The following is a 22537-nucleotide window of genomic DNA, read 5'->3' on the forward strand; positions in this document are numbered from 1 at the left end:
AAGTACCATACCAACGGCCTCTCGAATTGAGAGTACTAAATGGGGACACACCTACTAAGGACTGTTTTGAGGATTAAATAAGACAATGTACGAAAAGCCTGATACTTGTCAAGTGTTGGATATCGTGTGTATGTTATAGAAGGTTTTTCCCTTCTGCCCTGAGAAATCTGTAAAGCTTTTCCTAGGGGCAGAAAAAAAGAGGTCGCAGGAATGAGAACAGAGGCGAGAGAAGGAAGGGGGCAAGGTGGACCTTGGAAAGGGAGAAAGGGTGTAAATGTGGCGGGGCGGCGGGGGGTGCGGCTCTGAATATTCAGAACACAAATACAGCGGCCTAGGCCTTGAAAGAACGCGGTGAGTGTTTCTCAACTGCAAACAGAAACGTCTTGGCCGAAAATCAGACACTAAACCGGCGCGGCCAAGGCCTCAACCCCGGACCAGCCTCCTCAACCCCGCCCCGGCCCGAGGCCCGCTCGGGCCCGGCCCCGGCCGCGGACCGGCTTCCCGTCCGGTCCGCGGGTCCGCCCTACGCCGGGCGGAGCCTGGCCCGCCCCCTGCGCCGGAGCTCGGGAGCCCCAGGCCCGAGCCACGCGATCGGCCGGGCGCCCGGGGCTCGGGCCGCGGACGCGCGATGGCGACTTGGCGGCGGGACGGCCGGCTGACGGGCAGCCAGCGGCTGCTCTGCGCCGGGCTGGCGGGGGCGCTCAGCCTCAGCCTCACCGCGCCGCTGGAGCTCGCCACCGTACTGGCCCAGGTCGGCGTCGTGCGCGGCCGCGCCCGGGGGCCGTGGGCCGCGGGGCTCCGCGTGTGGCGGGTCGAGGGGCCCCGCGCCCTGTGGAAGGGGAACGCGGTCGCCTGCCTGCGCCTCTTCCCCTGCAGCGCCGTCCAGCTAGCCGCCTACCGCAAGTAAGAGCCGGGCGTGGGCGGGGCCGGGGCCCGGGGGCCGCCGCCGGGTATCCCGCGGCCCGACGCCGCGGGGTGCTGGGGATCGGGCCGGCGGTGCGCCCCCGCCCCCTTCCGGATCTCCTGGGAGCCCCTTGGGCCAGAAGGCGACTGCCAAAGTGCAGTCCCCACCTTTTCTTCTTCACCTTTTCCGGGGATTTCTGCAGTTTGAGGTGGATGCAGCTCTGGCCCAGAGAGGCTGACAGGGCTGGACGGGCGAGGAGGCGGAAGAGGGCGAAAGGAGATGTGAGGGGAAAGAGTGAAGAAATCTCCGGATAGATGGCTCCTAACCCCCTTCCCACTGTCCACCAAATTGGAAATTTTGCCTTGGCTGGCTTGGGAGAGAGACCCCTGAAGATACGTGTATGGAAGAGTGTCTGTGTGACCAGAACCCCCAGAAGACAGTACTTGCTAGGGACAGAGGGCCCAATCCACTGCCACCAAAAGGCCATGGAGTTCGGCTCCCCACCCTCTCCCCCAAGAAACTGGCCTTTGGGGTCCTACAGAGGCTGCCCCACCCTCACTGCTCACTGGCCTCCTTTTAACACCTCCCACAAAAACAGCTGCTTTTTAGAAAAACTTCTAAAGATATAAATTAGCCTGATGAGTCTTAAAGCTTCCTCAAGAACTCAGAGATATTTGCATATTAACTGGAAACACAGCCTAAAAGAATGAAGTGGTAGGGATGGGGTTTCAGGTAGAGAAGATGTTTCTGTAGTTGGGGGGATGGTCCCGGGTTCCCCATTCACTGGGAACAGCAGCCAACTCTGAAGCCTGGCCTTGGCTCAGAATTAGAGAGACACAGTCCACAGTCTTGAACACTGTAGGTCTGCCTTGCAGACTGACAGTCGAAGGATTTTGCCTTTGGCTCAGGGAAGCTAGAGCTGGAAGTCTGATCCGACTACTGACAAGCCCAGTGGAATCTTCCTTATCACTGATTCCTCCAGGCCAGCGCTCATTTCACTTATGCCTGGGAATAGCGTTGCCTCTCTTACTCTGGGAAAGGAGAGTAGTGAGATGGTGGGGCATTTCTGTCAAGGCTCTTTCCTCCCCAGCCCCCTTGCCCTCAGCAACATCTGGCCAGCAGTCTGTAAACATTTCTCCTCTGAGTTTTAATGATTCAGTTTCTCCCCACTTTACTGTATTGTCCACAAAGTATGGAGCTCCTCCTTTGGAATGTGTACCACGGGGAGGGAAGCAGAACTTCAAAGGCTGGTTTAAGTACTGTGGCTTTGCTGCTAACCCTCTCCAATATATACAGACATCCCTCCATATCCGGGAGGGGATTGGTTTCAGGATAACCTCCACCCCTCCCCCTCCCCCCACCCCACCCCGCCCCAGATGCTCGAGTCTCTTCTACGAAATGGAGTAGTATTTGCATGTAACCTGCACAATCCTCCTGGATACTTTAAATCATCTCTAGGTTGCTTATACTACTTGATACAATGTAAATACTATGGAAATAGTTGTAAATTTAATGTAAATGCTATGTAAATTGTTGCTACTGTGCAGCAACTTCAAGGTTTGCTTTTTTGGAACTTCCTGGAATTTTTTTCTGAATATTTTCAATCTGCAGTTAGTTCTGAAACCCATGGATACAGAGGGATGACTGCATATCATTGGATTTTTAAGAGCTTTTTTGAGATATCATTGACATAAAAAATTATCTATGTTTAAGGTGTACAAGTTGATGCTTTGATATATGTATACATTGTGAAATGATTGCCACAATCAAGCTAATTAACATCCATTACCTCTACCTAGTTACCATTTTGTGTGTGTGTGTGTGTGTGTGTGTGTAAATCATTGGATATTTCTGTGTGTGTGTGTGTGTAAATCATTGGATATTTGTGTGTGTGTGTAAATCGTTGGATATTTGTGTGTGTGTGTGTGTAAATCGTTGGATATTTACACCTGTCTCCTCCTCTGTACTGTCCACAGGGCAGGAAGTATACCCACTTTACAGATGCACTGTTGGGCTCAGAATGGCCACACCACCCATCAGTGACAGAGCTGAATTCCACCACCTGGCTTTCCGACTCTAATACCCATGCCCTATTACTTCATACTGCCTTTCTGTCAGCATTCATTAGGTGCCCACTGTATGCATGATGCTGGGGACGATGCAAGGATGAAAGGGGCATGGTCCCTGTGTCCCAGAGCTTCCAGAGCAATAGAATAAAACTAGTGTGTCCATAGCATGTGACTGCCGAGGATAAAGTGCTATAGAAATTCACAGAGCTCCGATGAGGGAGGAGATGTGAAGATGTCTCAGTGGAGAAAAACCATCCGAGTTTGATCTTTGGAGAATGAGTAGGAGTTTTCTGGCAAAGATGGGGAGAAAAATATTGCAGGTAATGCCATAAGCAAAGGCACAGTGGTGGGAAGGCATGCGGCATGACTGGAGCATAAGGTGTGTGTCTGGCTGTAATGGAAAATACAACCAGAAAAGCAGGTTGGAATGAGATCTTGGAGGGGCAGATTAGGGAGTTTGGACTTTACTTGGAATGCAAGGGTAACTGGGGGGGGATTTTTGATGGAGTGCTGTGATTAAAGCAATTCAACAGGAATTGTCACCTGGTAGCTGCAGAGGACAGCTAAAGAGGAACAAGGCTGGGGGGTAGCAGGACCATTTAGGAACCGGTTGCACTAGTCCATGTGGTGGCTAAGGGGCATCTGAAATGGACTGATGACAGTGGGAATGGAGAAAAGGAGCTGTGTGGGAGAGGAAGAACAGATAGCTAATCAGGCTAGGTTTGCTAATAATGTTTTCCTGAAAGGTTAGTTTCTTTCTGAAAATCAAAAGGAAATATTTCAGTGATAGGCAGCAAAGTGGTTGATCAATCATGATGCCAGATTTCCTACATTAAGACAATACCTTGGGTCCATCATTATACTGATTAATCTCTACCTCCTGACCATGAATTTGCAAAACAGTTAGTTGCTTGTGGGTTTGAATAAAAAGCATAAACATACAGAATGTTCAGAAAATGCAGTGGTTTGGGGCTTCCCTGGTGGCTCAGTTGTAAAGATTCCACCTGCCAATGCAGGAGACACAGGTTTGATCCCTAGTCCAGGAAGGTCCCACATGCCACAACTATTGAACCTGTGCTCTAGAGCCTGGGAGTTCTAGTGCCTGTGCTCTGCAGTGAGAAGCTACCGAAATGAGAAGCCCATGTACCACAGCTAGAGAGTAGCCCCCACTCGCTGCAACTCAGGAAAAGCCCACACAGCAATGAAGACCCAGCACAGTCAAAATTAAATAAATAAAAAATTTAAAAAAAGAAAATGCAGTAGTTCAGTGACTTGTCCACAAACACAATTAATGGCAGAGCTGGAGCTTGAAACCAGGTCTTCTGCTTAGTCCAGTGCTCTGCTTAATGTTGTAATGATGACATATCTCCTTACTTGGATTTACAATGAAAAGAATCCACTCAGTAGAGTAGGGGAGGAGCTAGGTCCTTGTACTAAACAAATAAAACCTAACACAATGGATGGCTATCAGATGTAGACTCTCACCCAACTTTATGCTACAGCTGTTTGTCTAGCTGTATAAGCATCGTTTTGGGTCCCTGAAACTCTGAAATTGTTCATCACCAACACCATTTCCTTATTGTGTAACCAATTCACGAGCTTGTGTTTAGCTGCCAACTTGTGTTAGGTTGAAGTGTTGGCAGTTCTAACTACATACATCAAGGGTGTGTGTAATCTCCGTGTGCCTGAAATGAAGGGGTTACTGCCGTTCATCAGCTTATCCAGTCTCACTGGAAAAGCTTCTGTGCAGTGTGTGGGAGTGCAAGGAAGAGCAGAAAGGGGAACACTGCTGCCCCAGCCAATCAGACAAGCACTTAAGATGTGGGGATTCAGATGACGTCATTGATGGCCTATCAGGGTTGCCCTGCTTTGACTCTGTAAGAGGAACGATCTGTAGTCTTCGCCTCTGTATTAGTAAGAGTCTGAGAAAAAGGGCTTTCCTTGGTTCTTCTTTTTGATTTTGTATATTTGTTAGCAAGACCCTCTTTATAAAGCAAAGTGACAGAAGGCAGGGTGGTTCTTCCTAGTTCATCAAGTCATTCAGAGACCATAATTTCTCTCGGGCCGCCCCTATCAGACATCTCTCTGGTAGATCCGTTGAACTCTCATGATGTTATGCTGAAAGCTTGCACAGTGTGCGATGTTATTAAGTGACTGGGGAATGAATGCATGCACGGGTGCTCTGGGATGGAGAATAAGGGGAAGGCAATGAGAATGAATGGTGTTTCTTTTGGCCTTCAAACTCCTCCTTCTTCTAGATTGTTCCAGCTTGCTGCAGACCACCCCTCTAGCCAAGCATTTCCACTTCCTCTGTCTCCCATCCCTCTGCTAAGGTTCCCCTCTAACTCGACTGGCCGGGGAGAGAGGAGGGAGGAAGGACTCAAAAGGGCGCAGGCAGTGAAACCAAGGCAGACGGCCTACTAGGGAGAACCAACTTGGTTTACCCGTATCTTTAAAAGGTCGTGCTGGTTCACTCAAATGGCTATTGAGGCTGACAAAATGAAGTCCAGACTTTCCTACAGCTTGAAGGAGATGTTTTTAATAGATAAGTGTTTACTTGGGAGCAAAGGAGCTAATCTAGAACTCTCTCAGCGGTTTCACCTGAACACTTATTCGTCAGTCAGGAGGCCCTGGCCTGCTGCCAAACTGAAAAAGCGAGAAATACACATCTTTGCTGGAGCTTTGGAAGCCAAAGTATTCAGGATGCTCACATTTTTAAAAAGATACAATACTATTAGCTAGCTCTGTTCACCTTCCTTTTATTCAGATTCTTGTTATACCTCTCCCGCTCCCCCTACCTACTCTCTGACAGAAAATCTTACTTTTCCTGGTTTCCAAGCCCTTGTTTATTTTCTCCACAGTTCCCAAGAATGAATAAAATTCCTTTGCTTCCTGGCCCAGGAACATGCACCATGTAAAAGTCCTCTTAGAACAATTTCTGCCAACGTAGGCCCTCATGACTGGGTATGTACTGCTTCCAGAAAGAGGGATTGTAACAGAGTGGCTTTCTAGTTTGCCTATAGAAAAGTCCACCCAAAACCATTTGGGACTAAATTGTGAAACTGCAGCGAAACGCAAACACTCATATACCCACAGTGCAGAACTGACAGCATAAAAGAGAATTAGCTTAAAAGATACAAGAAACAAAAAAAAAATACTTGAAGTATCTTTTAAGCTAATTGTGACCCCATGAACTGTAGCCCACCAGGCTCTTCTGTCCATGGGATTCTCCAGGCAAGAATACTGGAGTTGGTTGCCATTTTCTTCTCCAGGGTATCTTCCCGACCCAGGGATTGAACCTGGGTCTCCTGCATTACAGGCAGACTCTTTACCAATTGAGGCACCAGGGAAGACCTAGTACAAGAAATAAAATATTACAGATAATGATAAAGTCCCTTTCATTCTCTTTTTCAGTCCCATCTGCTCTCCACCTTCTTGGGGGTCTATTTCATACTTTTTTTACATGTCTATATCTATCCATAATTACTTTAAAATATGGTTTTGTAGATGGGTTTCTTGATTTAAATGTAGTCAGCCCTCTGTATCTTCAGGTTCTGCATCCACGGATTCAACCAACCACAGGTTGGAAATACTGTATTCGGGGGGAAAAATTCCAGAAAGTTCCAAAAAGCAAAACTTGAATTTGCCATGCCCCAGCAAATTTTTACATAGCATTTACACTGTATTCAGTATTATAAGTAATCTAGAGATGATTTAAAGTATGCCAGTGTACCTGATAAGTTGCTTCAGTTGTGTCCAACTCTTTGTGACCCCGTGGACTGTAGCCCGCCAGGCTCCTCTGCCCATGGGATTCTCCAGTTAAGGATACTGGAGTGGGTTGCCATTCCCTTCTCCAGGGGATCTTCCTGACCCAGGGATCAAACCCGGGTCTCCTGCATTGCAGGCAGAGTCTTTAGCGTTTGAGCCACTAGGGAAGCCCCTGACTTAAAGTATTCAATTCAGTTCAGTTCAGGCAAATAATACACCATTTTATGTGAGGGACTTGAGCATCCACAGATGTTGGTACCTGTTGGGGTTTCTGAAACCTGTGGATACAGAGAAATGACCATAGATAGTTACCATACACTATAGGTCATTCTGCAACTTGCTTTTTTCACTTAACTTTATGCTTTTATGATTTATCCGTGTAAATACACAGTTCCAAGTGCATTAATCTATGGTATCATTATATGACTTCCACAATTTATCCATTCCTCTACCAATGGACTTTAGATTATTCAATTTCACTTACAAACAATGTGTTAATAATAAGTGTCCCCAGCCAGGGGTTGAACCTGTGTCCCCTGCATTGGAAGCTCAGAATCTTAACCACTGCATCACCAGGGAAATCCCTTGAGTTTTTAAAATATATTGTTTTAATAATTGTAAGAGAAGATGCATGACCCCGCTGTCAAAGAAATAACAAATAAAAACAGTAACAAAATACCATTTCTCACCCAGCTGACAGGAAGACAGTCCCACACACTCCCCATCTTACTGCAGGAAGGAGTCTCTAAGTACATCTTATGTCTTCATATGTACAAGAGTTTCTCTAGGATATGCACTGAGAAATGGAATTGCTGGGATGAAAGTAGGCTTTCTTCCAATTGTACTAGATACTGCAAAGTGACCTGCCAATGTACACCTCTCCCAGCAGTGGGTGAGCATTCCTGTTTCCATACTTTCTCACCATCACTTGATGCTATCAGACTTTTTCATCTTTGCCAGTCTGCTGGATGAGAAATGGTATCTTGTTACTGTTTTTATTAATGTCTCTGACAGTTGGTGGGGTCATGCATCTTCTCTTACAATTATTAAACCAATATATTTTTAAAACTCAAGGGACTTCCCTGGTGGTCCAGTGGTTAAGATTCTGAGCTTCCAGTGCAGGGGGCACGGGTTCAACCCTTGGTTGAGGAACTAATATCCCACATGCTGCCTGAGGCAGCCAAAAACAAAAAACCTCAATTACTGGGAATGCTTAAAGTCATTGTTTCAACCAATTTCATTGAAGTTGCAACCAAATCAAAGGAGCACATTCCAGTTCAGTATTTAGTACTTCTGTTCTTTTACACCCCACAGGCAAGCCAGGGTTGACAGTTATGCAAATAAAAGGGGAAAATGCTTAAGATGAAGTGGATGGACTTAGGGTAGATAGAAATAAGAAGGTTAGGTATCTCTTCCTTAGAGCTAAGTAGAATTATATAAATATAGTAGAATTGAATGTGTTACTCATTTATCTTAATACATTAGTATAGTAATTTTTGCTTCGTAAAGCATTTCCAAACGTGGGGAAATGTTGCAATCAGTAGCATTGAACACTCCAACACAATCCATAGCTGATTCCCTTGGGCCTTTCTCCCTGTTTTCTCCCAGGTTTGTCGTGCTGTTCACGGATGACCTGGGCCATATTTCCCAGTGGAGCTCCATCATGGCTGGGAGTCTCGCAGGGATGGTTTCCACCATTGTGACATATCCTACAGACCTCATCAAAACCCGGTTAATTGTGCAGAACATGCTGGAACCATCCTACAGAGGGATCCTCCATGCATTTTCTACTATTTATCAACAGGAAGGATTCCTGGCCCTTTATCGAGGGGTTTCCCTTACTGTTTTAGGTAAGATGGAACTTGTCACCTTGTCCAAGAAAAGGCTGTGTTCTTGGATCTATACAAATGATTTGTATATCTTTGTTGATAACCAGTGAAATCCACTTTACTGAGTTCAAGGGATATATATGAATGTATTGTATATCTTTGTAACCCGTTAAATCCATTTAACTGAGTTCAAGGTCCATTCAGTTCAGTTCAGTCACTCAGTTGTGTCCAACTCTTTGTGACCCCATGGACTGCAGCATGCCAGGCCTCCCTGTCCATCACCAACACCCGGAGTCTATTCAAACTCATGTCCATTGAGTCGGTGATGCCATCCAACCATCTCATCCTCTGTCATCCCCTTCTTCTCCCTCCTTCAATCTTTCCCAGCATCAGGGTCTTTTTCAATGAGTCAGTTCTTCCCATCAGATGGCCAAAGTATTGGCATTTCAGCTTCAACATCAGTCCTTCCAATGAATATTCAGGACTGATTTCCTTTAGGATGGACTAGTTGGATCTCCTTGCAGTTCGAGGGACTCTCAAGAGTCTTCTCCAACACCACAATACAAAAGCATCAATTCTTCAGTGCTTAGCTTTCTTTATAGTCCAACTCTCACATCCATCCATAACGACTGGAAAAACCATAGCTTTGACTAGATGGACCTTTGTCAGCAAAGTAATGTCTCTGCTTTTTAATATGCTCTTTAAGTTGGTCTTAATTTTCTTCCAAGGATCAAGCGTCTTTTAATTTCATGGCTGCAGTCACCATCTGCAGTGATTTTGGAGCCCCCCCCAAAATAAAGTCTGACACTGTTTCCACTGTTTCCCCATCTATTTGCCATGAAGTGATGGGACCAGATGCCGTGATCTTAGTTTTCTGCATGTTGAGCTTTAAGCCAATTTTTTCACTCTCCTCTTTCACTTTCATCAAGAGGCTCTTTAGTTCTTCTTCGCTTTCTGCCTTAAGGATGGTATCATCTGCATATCTGAGGTTATTGATATTTCTCCTGGAAATCTTGATTCCAGCTTGTGCTTCATCCAGCCCAATGTTTCTCGTGATGTACTCTGCATATAAGTTAAATAGGCAGGGTGACAATGTACAGCCTTGACATACTCCTTTCCCTATTTGGAACCAATCTGTTGTTCCATGTCCAGTTCTAACTGTTGCTTCCTGACCTGCATACAGATTTATCAAGAGGCAGGTCAGATGATCTGGTATTCCCATCTCTTTCAGAATTTTCCACAGTTTGTTGTGATCCACACAGTCAAAGGCTTTGGCATAGTCAACAAAGGAGAAATATATGCTTTTCTGGAACTCACTTGCTTTTTACATAATTCAACAGATGTTGGCAATTTGATCTCTGGTTCCTCTTGAACATCTGAAAGTTCATGGTTCACGTACTATTGAATCCTGGCTTCGAGAATTTTGAGCATTACTTTACTAGTGTGTGAGATGAGTGCAATTGTGTGGTAGTTTGAACATTCTTTGGGATTGTCTTTCTTTAAGATTTGAATGAAAACTGACCTTTTCCAGTCCCGTGGCCACTGCTGAGTTTTCCAAAGTTGCTGGCATATTGAGTGCAGCACTTTCACAGCATCATCTTTCAGGATTTGAAATAGCTCAACTGGAATTCCATCACCTCCACTAGCTTTGTTCGTAGTGATGCTTTCTAAGGCCCACTTGACTTCACATTCCAGGATGTCTGACTCTAGGTGAGTGATCATACCATATGATTATCTGGATCATAAAGATCTTTTTTGTATAATTCTGTGTATTCTTGCCACCTCTTCTTAATATCTTCTGCTTCAAAAATGACAGAATGATCTCTTGAGTTCAAGGTCATATGGATTCAATATAGAGTTGATTAGCTTTGTTCTAGTCCATAGCCATACACCCCCTTCCTAACTTTGGCCTGGGAGGGAGCAGGACAGCCTGCAGGTGGCTCAGCACAAGTTGATAGGAAAAGAGTCCCACACACTCCCCATATGACAGCAGGAAGGAGTCTCCGAGTACATCCATACATTTTTGAGCACAACCAGGGTAGCAACTGTAGCTTCTATGATCTTTGGAACCTCTGCCAGGGCTACACCTGCACAAGTTACCAGGACCCCCAGTTGCCAATCCAGTAGACTTTTGCCTTTTATCTGACCTTTGTTGCAGTATTTGATGAGATCCATCACCCTTTATTCTAGAAACCTGTCTTCTGGGACCCCACTGTCTCTAGATGTCTTTTCCTACCTCTCTTTGGCTCTTTCTTGTCTGGCTCATCTGATGCTGCCAGCCCTCTACCTGTCGCTATTCCCCGGTTCCTTTCTGAGTTTTCTTCTCACTCTTCATTCCCTCCCTGGGTGGCCTCCTCTAAGTTAGTGGCTTAAACAAACATCGTTATACTCTAATGACTCCCAATCTCATCTCTATTATGACAGTGACTAACATCTATTGCTCTTGTGTGCCAGGCACTGTCCTAAACGTTTTGCATACAGCTCCTCATTTAAGCCACATTTTACAGGTGATATAGATGCTTAGGGAAGCTAAGCAACTTGCCCAAGACCACATAGATAGAAAGCAGAAGATGTAGCAATACAACCCCAGAGCCCTCTCTCTTAGCCACTGACTACTACCAGCTCTCAGTGGTAGTATGAATGCCTGCAATTGGACACCCCCACCTGATATTCCCTTGATACATCAGTCAGGACTAAACCTGATGTCCTCATTAGTTGCATGCCTGCTCCCTTCCTGTGTCCCTGTGAATGAAACCGCCTTTCTTTCACCCAGTGGCCTAAGCCAGAAGAAACATATAATCTTAACTTTGACTCCTCTCACCCCATGCCCACTTCAGCCGCAAGTGCTGTCAATTTCACCTTTTAAAACTCTCAAGTCTGCCCCTTCTCCATCCTCGTCTTCTCTGCCCCAGGTCACACTCTCATGATTTTTCCTGACATGAGAGGCTCCTACCTGGTCCCAGTCCTGGGTCTCTCCTGCCCCAGTCCACCCTGTACCTTGCTGCCAGGGGTGTGGTGAGCTTTCTAAGTGCAAGTTAATCATTTCATCACCCTCTTCCCACTGCCCCTCCTTAAAAGCCTTCATTGACTCCTGGGAGCTACAGGGGAAAACCCAGATTCCTTCTGGCATACTAGCACCTTCAGACCTGGCCCTGCTGGCCAATCCCTACCTCATCTCCTGCCACATTCTACCTTCACTCCTGTTTTGGCCATCCAGAAATACTGGCATTTCTTGGAAATACCACTCTCTGTATATGCTGTTCCCTCTGCTTGCTCTGTCAGTGTCTGATGAACTCCTGTTCATTCCTGAAGACCCAGTTGAAAAGTTCTTTCTTCTGTGAAGTCCTTCTTGATTCCCTCAGGCAAAATGGATCCCTCTGATCCTTGTGTACCTAAAGCACTTTGTATAGCCCTCCTAGCCCCCCTACTATGATTCATTATCTGTCTGTCTCTCCCACTAGATGGTGAGCATCTCCAGGAATTAGCCTGCTCACTCCTCTTTGTATTCCTGGCACCTGGCAAAGGGCCCATCACATAGCATTAGCTTCATGTTTTCTGAATGAAAATATAGTGTTGGTATGTCATTTTTGTTTTTATTAAACAAATACTACATTTTTCTACTAATAAAAATAAATGGAAAAAAATTAAAAAGAAAAAAAAATTTTTTAAATACTACATTTTTCTAAAGATGAGCAACCCGACTAGTGTTAGCTCCTCTTTTAAATCTCATCTTAAGGGAGAAATTTAGTCCCTGTGTAAACTTCAGATTGGTCCAAAATTTTCTGGAAGCTTCAAAGTGCCAACTACTGCACTACTTGCTCACCATCTTTTCCTAGAAAGGTGAGGCTGCTGGGTGGGAGGGGAGTTTGGTGGAGAATGGATACATATATATGTATGGTCAAGTCCCTTCACTGATCACCTGAAATTACCACATCGTTAATCAGCTATACCCCAATACAAAATAAAAAGTTTTAAAAAAAAGATAACTAATAAGGACCTACTGGATAGCACAGGGAACTCTACTTAGTACTCTGTAATGTCCTATATGGAAAAAGAGTCTAAGGAAGAGTAGATATATGTATATGTATAACTGATTTACTTTGCTGTACGGCAGAAGCTAACACAACATTGTAAATCAACTCTACTCCAATATAAGTTTGTTTTTTTTAAAGAAAGGTGAGGCTGCCACACAGTGCAGGGTGCCCACTGGGCCCTGATATGGCCACGTCATTCCCAGAAGCAAGGTCAAGTAACCTCCCTCCCTCACTACTACGATCTCACTCTTCAGTTTTCACAGAAATTACCTTCTACTGGAGATCAGTACCCACTAAACTCCAAAGCTTGATTAAGTACCTCCCACTAATTTTTTTTATAGGAGTGATTTTTTTCCCCAACACTCTATTTTTTTTAAATTTCAAACACCCCAAAATGTTAAGAGAATTGGAAATACCCTGGGTAAACAAAAGGAAATGGCAACCCACTCCAGTATTCTTGCCTGAAAAATTCCATGGACAGAGGGGCCTGGTGGGTCACAGTCCATGGGGTCGCAAAAAGTTGGACATGACTGAGCGACTTCATTTTCACTGTATAGCACAGGAAACTATATTCAATATCCAGTAATAAACGATAATGGAAATAAATATGAAAAGACTATATAACTGAATGACTTTGCTGTACATCAGAAGCTAACACAACATTATAAATCAACTATACATAAATAAAATAAATTTTTTTAAAAAGAATTGGAAACACCCATATACCCAGCATATACCAGGTCCTTCAATGAATGTTTCGGTTTATCATTTATCTATCCATCCCTCTAGCCATTCATCAGTCATGTATTTTTTGATGATTTTCATGTAAATTGCAAACATCAATACACTTCACCCCTCAACCTTTCAGCGTGCATATTATTAACTAGAGTTCGATATTTGTTTATGATTCTTTTAAAAGTGAAATGGACATAGAATACACAAACCTTCAGGGAATCATTCGATGCATTGTGATCAATGACACAAACCCGATCAAAATATACCACGTGACCATTACCCAAGAAAGTGCCTGCTGCTTCCATTGGAGTGATTTTTCACAAGCCCAGGGCTGGTCCTGTTGCTTTCCCTAGGGTTCCCTACTGGCATTTATGTTCTCAAACCAGTGTCTCCTGAGCCATCACAGCCTCCCTGGCCTTGTTTTTCAGGTGCTTTCCCTTTCTCTGCCGGCTCCCTTCTAGTTTACATGAACCTGGAGAAAATCTGGAATGGACCCCGAGATCGGTTCTCTCTCCTCCAGAACTTTACCAATGTCTGCCTGGCTGCCACAGTGACCCAGACCCTCTCCTTCCCCTTTGACACGGTGAAGAGGAAGATGCAGGTGAGGAGTTGTGTTTGGGGGGACCTTGCCTTGTTTGTGGGTGGGTAACAACAGCAAAGAACACAGACTGAGCAAGACCAGGATCCAAAATGCTCATGACTGCTCATACAAACCCTCTGCAGAGCCCCACTCCGTGGCATTTCTGCTGTAACTTCAGGGCAATGGGCATGAACCCATGCCGCCTCCCCATTCCCACCCTCTGCTCTCTTAGGTCTACAGAGAAGTAGACTACAGGTGAGGCCCACTTTTCTTCCCTCACTTCATAGCTGCCACTGCCCCATCTAGGTGGCTTCCACAGTGAGGACAGATCACTCTGGCCTTAACAGCCTGTCCTTACTTCAGCGAAACAGCCTGGAAAGAACCAAACTAAGCCAGGAACTGTCACTAACAAGGGGCCAGTAGTCCCTGATTCCCCTGCTGAGGAAGTAACTGCATATGAAATGAGTTCGGTGTCTTAGCGGGCTTGACCCTGCATTTTCCTAATTGTGACCTAGGAAAACTCAGTTTCTCTACAAACCACAGAGGCAAAAGCCTGATAGTCAAGGTCTCATAGTGAGGAACTAAGCCTAGAATCAGCCAATTCTGATCGAAGAAAAATCAGAGTGGTCCAAGTAAGGATGAGGATTAAAGGCAGGTTCACACAGTTGGGGGGTGAACTCAAAACCAAATGGGGCTTCGCATCTGCCCTGAACCATGCTTCTTCTCTGCTAGCCTCCCCTCAGACTACATCAAAAGTCTTACCTGCATTCCTGGACTTTTCTGGGCAAATCTGGATTTATACAGTTGATGTATCCTGAAAAGCTGCTCAGATATTCATTTGGGGCCAGTTGAATCCAATTTTAAATGATCAGCCCTGGCTGAATTTGTTTTTCCTCATGTCTATAACTTCTTCTATTGTCTCAGTGGCCCCCAGCTTCTCCATGTGCCTTTTTTGGCTGAGCCAGGCCTCACTTTCCTCAGCACCAAAAAGCCTGAAAGTATTTATCTCAACCTATAAAGAAAAGCTGCCTTCAGGACAACACACATCACAGTTACACCCAGTTCTGCTGCTCCAGTCCATCAAACTTTTCATCTCTCTGGATTGTGTTCCTTTCTTGTCCTTTGTCCAAACAAATTTTTGAAATTGTCACATTATTGTAATTGTCATGTCGATGCAAGCTGAGAACCTGCCTAGTATATGCTTATTGATAAAAACTGTTATCCCTCATTTTAAGAATAATGTAATACATACACTTCAAAATGGTTAAAATGGTCAAATTTTCTGTTTTGTGTGTTTTACCACAATAAAAAAAAAAAAAGGAATGCACATACATTATAGAAAACTTGGGAAATACAGAAAAGCATGACAAAGAAAAGAATTACCTATAAGCCCAATAGCCATGTGTTATAGTGATTAATAGTTTTACTTCTGTGCGTTCATATGTATATGCAGATGTGTATGCATAAATATAAATATATATGTATATGGAAAGTTATTTTTTCATAAAATTGCATTCCTACTGTATGTAAAAATTATATAATAAATGAAAAATTATCTGCTTTTATCACTTATTATATAATGGATATTGCCTGAGGCCATCAAGTATTAAGAACATCTTTTCTAGTTATCACATAATATTCTACCATTTGGATATGCCATAATTATTTTCCGTTTTAATATTTTTTAACTAGAGGATAATTGCTTTACAATGTTGTGTTGGTTTCTGCTGTACAACATCGCAAATGAATCATAAATATATATATATATGTCCCCTTCCTCTAGAGCCTCCCTCCCCCCTCCCACGCTACTCCTCTAGGTCATCACAGAGCACCAGGCTGGGCTCCCTGTATTACACAGCAGCTTCCCACTAGCTGGCTATCTTACACATGATAGTGTACATATGTCAGTGCTACTTTCTCAATTTGTCCCACCCTCTCCTTCCCCTGCTGCATCCATAAGTCTGCTCTTTACATCTGTATCTTCATTCCTTCCCTGCAGTTGGGTTCATCAGTACCATTTTCCTAGATTCTATGTGTATGCTTTAATATACAATATTTGTTTTTCCCTTTTTGACTTACTTCACTCTGTAGGACAGGCTCTAGGTTCATCCATCTCAGTACCACTGACTCAAATTCATTCCTTTTTATGGCTGAGTAATATTCCATTATATATATGTATATGTATATATATGTAGCACAGCTTCTTTTGGGTGTGCCATAATTTTTTTAAAAACAGATTTATTCTCTCAAAGTTTTGGAGCCTAGAAGTTTACTACCAAGATGTTGGCAGGGCCATGGCCCTTTCGAAGGCTCTAGGAGAGGAATCTTCCTTGTCTCTCTCAGCTTCTGGTAGCCCTAAGTGTGCCTTGGTTTGTGGCAGTATAATTTCAATTTCTGCTTCCATCGTACCATAAATAACAATTTCTCCATGTTTAATTGTTTAGGCTGTTTCTAATTCTTCAGTACAATAATACTGCAGTGAAAGCCCTTGTATTTTTTTCACATCTATAATGACACTGTTCAGCTGTATTCCTAGAAATACAGGCCACAAAATAAAAATAAGTCTAAGGTCTTAATGAAGTTTGCACCCCAGAAAGGCTGTTAGTTGATGCCTGCAACAGCAGTGAGTAGGGTGATTTCACTTTCTGAATCCTTGTGAACCTGATAGCTGAAAAATGTTGTCATGTTGCTTTAATTTGAATTTCACTGATTACAAGCAAATTGCATGTTTTTCATATATCAATTTGTCATTAGTATTTCTTTGTCAATTTTCCGTTTGTACCCATTGCCTATTTTTCTAGGCTATTTAGCTTTTTTGTTTCACTAATTGGTAAGAAGTCTTTATGTTAAAGATATTAACCCTTTGTCGTTTACTGCATGCATTTGACATTTGGCTTCTAATGCCATTTATGCTGTTATTGTACATATTTTATAATTTTTATGCAATTATATATACATGTTACTATTCTGGGGTTTTTAACTTTGCTCTTCTGTGTAAAAGACCTACCCCATCCCACAATCATATGACTATTCACTGATATATTTCTTTAAATATTTTTATTGTAATTGTTACACTTATCACTTTAATGTATTTAGAATTTATTTGTGATGTGATGTGAGGTAATCACCTGACTTTAAAAACAAAAATAATGTACCAATTGTTTAAGCACCATTTTTGAAATCATCTCTTTTCCCCACTACTTTGTTCTGTGACTTTTAGCCCATCCTAGATGTATATATGTTATAGGGTCTGTCTCAGGGCTGTGTATCCTGAACTGTAGATTTGTCAGCCTGTCCTCGTGCCAGTGCCACATTATTTCAATTCCTAAAGCTTTATAATAGTTTTTAATGTCTGGCAAGGCATCTACCCACTCAACACTTTTCAACCTTCCCTTGATTATTCTCAGTCATTTGTTGTTTCTGATGAACTTTAGAACTACCTTGTGATTATGACTGGATTTATGTTAAACTTACATACTTGGAATAATTTACATAAGATATTCTGTCTTTTTTGAGGAATACAGTATGTCTCCCCTTTAGTTTCAGTCTTCTTTTTTTACACTGAACCATATGACACTGCCAACAGCCTTTTTTGACATACCCAAAGGGCAACTTCATATGGTCAATTCTTAGAAAAATTGATTTCTTCATATGATAATTATTCAGCTCAGTTCAGTCACTCAGTCAGGTCTGACTCTTTGCAGCCCCATGAACAGCAGCACACCAGGCTTCCCTGTCCATCACCAACTCCTGGAGCTTGCTCAGACTCATGTCCATTGAGTCAGCGATGCCATCCAACCATCTCATCCTCTGTCGTCCCCTTCTCCTCCTGCCTTCAATCTTTCCCAGCATCGGGGTCTTTTCCAATGAGTCCGTTCTTCACATCAGGTGGCCAAAGTATGGTCTTTCTAAAAAAGATAGCTTCTTTAAAAAATCCAGGGTGAAGTTGAGTGGTAAAGAAGTATGGTATACTACAAGCTTTTTACTCATTTTTTTAATATCCTGGCCCTCAGAATTTCTTTTCCTGTCAGGAGTGAAAATGGGCTCTCGCTGGTTGGCCATCAAAAGATGGATGAGACTAAGGCTGCTTATATCACTGGCTTCCATGCTTTGAGGATCACTTTTTGAAATAGTAAAGCCAGAGGCATCTACCCAGCACTTTCTGGAACCTCTTACAATTTAGTGTTCCTTATGCAGAGTTCAAGGTTTCGTGACCTCACTTCGTCCCTAGAGCAAGCCTTCCCAAACCCAGGACCTAGAGGTTAGGATGTGTGTGCTCAGTCACTCAGTCGTGTCTGATTCTTTGAGACCCCATGGACTGTAGCCCTCTAGGCTCCTCTGTCCATGGAATTATCCAGGCAAGAATACTAGAGTGGGGTGCCATTCCCTTCTCCAGGAAATCTTCCTGACCCAGGGATTGAACCCATGTCTCTCGTGTCTCCTGCATCAGTGTGCAGATTCTTTACCACTAGTACCACCTGGGAAACCCAGGGTTTGGGGTAGTCAGTGAAAAGGGGTTAGATTCTAGGACCAACTCCAGTGTGTGGGTCTTTTTCCCGCATACCAAGCAAGTCTCCAGTGGCACATGGGAGTCCTACAATTCTACTCAACTCAGACACTCTCAGAGACAGCATCAGATTCCTTGGGTTAAGGGCTCAGTCCCACAAGACCACCCCCCACTTCAGATGCCGATCTTGAAAGGTTGTTGCTGAACAATAAGACGCCAGAATTCTTGGCCTCCAGAGGAGACAAATTCAATCCGGGGCCAGAGACGAGGCTGGATCACTCAGAGCTTTTGTGTAATAAAGTTTTATTAAAGTATAAAGGAGATAGAGAAAGCTTCTGACATAGGCATCAGAAGGGGGCAGAAACAGTACCCCCCCTGCTAGTATTCAGCTGGATGTTATATAGTCACTAGCAGTCTGTTAATGAAAAGAAAGGAATGTCTTAAAACTCAGAATGGCACCAGGCCCCTCATCCATAAATTGTATTTGGGGATAATCTTGGCACCAGATGATTCATCCCAGGCCATAAAATGATTGACTTGAATCTTGTAGAAGGGCAGATTACCATACAAATAGTTTCGTTTACATAGATTAGGGGAACAATATCTGAGTTTAACATACTGGTTTGTCAAGTACGTTCTGAGCCATTTGGCAGAAGATAAGAGTCTGGGGTAAATGCATAGCACATTAACATAGCTTAAGACAAATATTTCCATAAGAAAACTATTGGTTAACTCAAGGTTTGAGAATAGTTAGCTTCAGGTGAAACCAGGTGTCATTATGGCAACACAGTATTTTAAGAGAAACCTCCTTTTAAATTTGTATAGAGAAGGAAAAAACTATCGCTAGTTGCTAGTTCGCTTCCTCCTGCCGCTTAAGAGAGAGAAAAATGTCTGACATTTGCAGCCTATTTCCTCCATTTGGAGACCCCTGGCCTTCCTGCCTGTTACCCTCTCAATCTCAAATCTAGGTTGTTACCTGAGCTTCTGAAGTATAAATTAGAGGTTCACACAGCCCCGTCCTTGAATCTGATTAACTTGCTAGAGTGGCTCACACAACTCAGGAAACTAGTTTATTCACTGGATTACTGGCAAGCGGACTCCATCCATTTCAATGCTTTCCAAAAGTCACTGTATTAACATAAACTCAGGTGTGACTGAAAGGGGTTTGTTATGAATACCAAGGCACCTTTATTGCTCTCATCACTTAGGAAATGTCAAGGTAATATTATAGGAGCTCTGTGCCAGAAATGGGGACGAAGATCAAGTATATATTTCTTATTATAAATCACAGTATCACAAAGGGTTTCAGATGAAATTCAATGACATCTAAATATGGGAATAGAGGTTTCAATCTTCTTTGTAAACTTTTAGCATTCCTTTCTTCACCCAAGAGCTAGAACAGTGACCTCTTATGGGGAAATCTAGCCACCACCACCTTCTACTCTAGAATATATACTTACCACAGCAATTTACTATATAGTGGAGGTGGGTTGTTGTCATTTAGTCGCTAAGTCGTGTCTGACTCTTTGTGACCCCATGGACTGTAGCCCGCCAGGCTCCTCTGTCCATGGGATTTTCCAGGCAAGAAGTGGTTTGCCATTTCCTTCTCCAGGGGATCTTCCCAACTCAGGGATTGAACCCTCATGTGCTGTATTGGCAGGTGGATTCTTTACCATGAGCCACCAGGGAAGCCCAGAAGTGGGTATTTGGAGGAAAATTTGACCATCTTTTCCCTTCGATAGAAACCTTCTTCATAATGCATACACAGAGCTCCAACAAGAAGCTTTAAAATAGTGCAAAGTCGTGATGGTTGTAAAAAAAAAATTCAAAGAGGCAATTGCTTGGTTTTCATAAAATATGATTAACATCCAGTTATGAATGACAACATAAAAATGTCATCTAAAGATTCAGGAAGTGAATTCTTAGGGTTGCAGTCAAAATGTTATTTTACAGGAGTTAATAAGCAATAATGGGGCTTCCCTGACCACCTGCAGTGCAGGAGACACGGATTCAATTCCTGGATCTGGAAGATACCCTGGAAAAGGAAATGATAACCTGCTCTAGTATTCTTGCCTGGGAAATCTCATGGACAGGGCAGGGGAGCCTGGTGGGCTACAGTCCATGGGATTGTAAAAGAGTTTGACACGACTTAGCGACTAACCAGCAACAACAATAAACAATAATACCCTGTCCAACCTACATTATTTTTTAAATTAATTTATTTTGATTGGAGGCTAATTACTTTACAATATTGTAGTGGTTTTTGCCATACATTGACACGAATCAGCCATGGATTTACATGTGTTCCCCATCCCGATCCCCCCTCCCACCTCCCTCCCCACCCCATCCCTCTGGGTCATCCCAGTGCACCAGCCCTGAGCACTTGTCTCATGCATCCAACCTGGACTGGCGATCTGTTTCACATATGGTCATATACATGTTTCAATGCTATTCTCTCAAATCATCCCACCCTCGCCTTCTCCCACAGAGTCCAAAATTCTGTTCTTTATATCTGTGTCTCTCTTGCTGTGTCGTGTATAGGGTCATCATTACCATCTTTCTAAATTCCATATATGACAACCTACTTTAAAAAAAATTTAACCTCCCGAGGCAGAACCACAGGCTGCTTTTAAATGCAAATATGCATTGCTTTCTCTGACCATTAGATGTCGCTGCAGTAACGGAGCGTAACTAAGCACTACCTGAGGGTATGGAAGCCTTGCCGCTGGTGATCACTGTCCAGCTTACAACCTCCTGATCCCAGCTCAGAATACATCTTCAGTTTGGAGAATAAGGAACCTAGAAACAACAGGCTAGCCCTAAATTCTATTGCGGTTGTTTGTTCCTGCAAAGTACTCAATCCAACTTCTCCAAGAAGAGAGAGTATTCCTAAGTCTCCCCCCACCTCCCCCTGGGGAGCAGGCAAGGTTTGCCAGCTGAATGTATAAGGAGAGAGCTTTGCAGGGCAGCCAGGCTCCTCTGACCCGAGCACACTTAATGGTAACATTTCCATTCCATTGGCTTTCCTCCTTACACTGTCTATCAGGAAGCAAATCAACGTCAGGTGTCCATTAGATAACCAGCTGGACAGGAAATTTCCTCACCCCCACACTGACTGGCCACTTTGTCTGAAGGTCTCGTTCTTCTAATATATATGCTTTATCCAGACACACACATACACACACAATCTGTCTGTTTAATGCCACGTCGGGTTGGAAGTCTTTTGAGCACTAATGACAGTAATCAGAAGTCTTGTTTAACCAGCTGAGCCCTTCCTTCACCGTGCTTACACTCATTTTATTCCTTTTTCTTTCTCTTACCCTGGCTCCTGGCTGGCATGCTAGAGACTGGAGAGGTAAATAAAATTATGCATGTGCATGTTCTGATGGGATGGCTGCTGGTGGGAAGGGGGTGAGTCAGCCCTGTGCACACATACAATGAGGTGCCCCCCACCTTGTGTGCCCTCGTGGCCCCCAAGACCACTGTGCCTGAAATGCCCTTGGCCACACTTCAGCACATTTCAACTCAAGCTCTTCCAGGTACACCACCCAGCCTTGCCACCGTTGTCTCTCTCACACCTAACCCAGAGCTTGGGACTGAAGAGGCTGACAGCACTTAGTATATTGAGAGAACAAGTAGAAGGGAAACAAGTAGATGGAGATTGATTTGCCTCCATGAGGACCGGGGAGTCCTGAGCAAATGGTTCTCTGAACAGTTTATGTGGAAAAAGAGAGAGAGAACTGCTGGGAAAATCCAGGGAGCAGCTGAGAAGGTGGAGCTTTGGAACACGGTGGGCCTTCTGAGAAGATCAGGAGGAAGGCGCCAGCCACAAGCTGGGTCCCCCACAATTCTGCCTGACCTCCCCCCCTCCCTACAGTCCATATTAGGCATCTTCATTTCATCAAACATAAAACCAAGTGTTAGCCTGTCACTTTCTGCACAGGGGACTTTGACCCCATCAGGGCTCACAAGGCAAGCAGGATTAGGCCCGGTCAGCATTTGAACTAAAAGCACATAAGATGAAGGACAAAGGTGGTATCCAAGTGGCACAGCTGACTGAGCAGAATATGCACTGTCTCTGGGTCAAGAGAGGCCCCAGCTGTTCAAACCG

General features: G+C 43.9%; 1 protein-coding gene across 1 annotated transcript in view; it reads left to right on the forward strand.

The window, feature by feature from the left end:
• Positions 1–628: 628 nt before the first annotated feature.
• Positions 629–22537, forward strand: part of SLC25A43 (solute carrier family 25 member 43) — a 41742-nt gene continuing 19833 nt past the window's right edge. The window contains exons 1-3 of the mRNA XM_061136277.1: positions 629–903; positions 8350–8591; positions 13768–13940. Coding sequence (XP_060992260.1) covers positions 629–903; positions 8350–8591; positions 13768–13940 — 690 coding nt within the window. The remainder of the gene's footprint in view (positions 904–8349; positions 8592–13767; positions 13941–22537) is intronic.

This window comes from Dama dama, chromosome X, assembly GCF_033118175.1.
Source record: "Dama dama isolate Ldn47 chromosome X, ASM3311817v1, whole genome shotgun sequence".
NCBI lineage: Eukaryota > Metazoa > Chordata > Mammalia > Artiodactyla > Cervidae > Dama > Dama dama.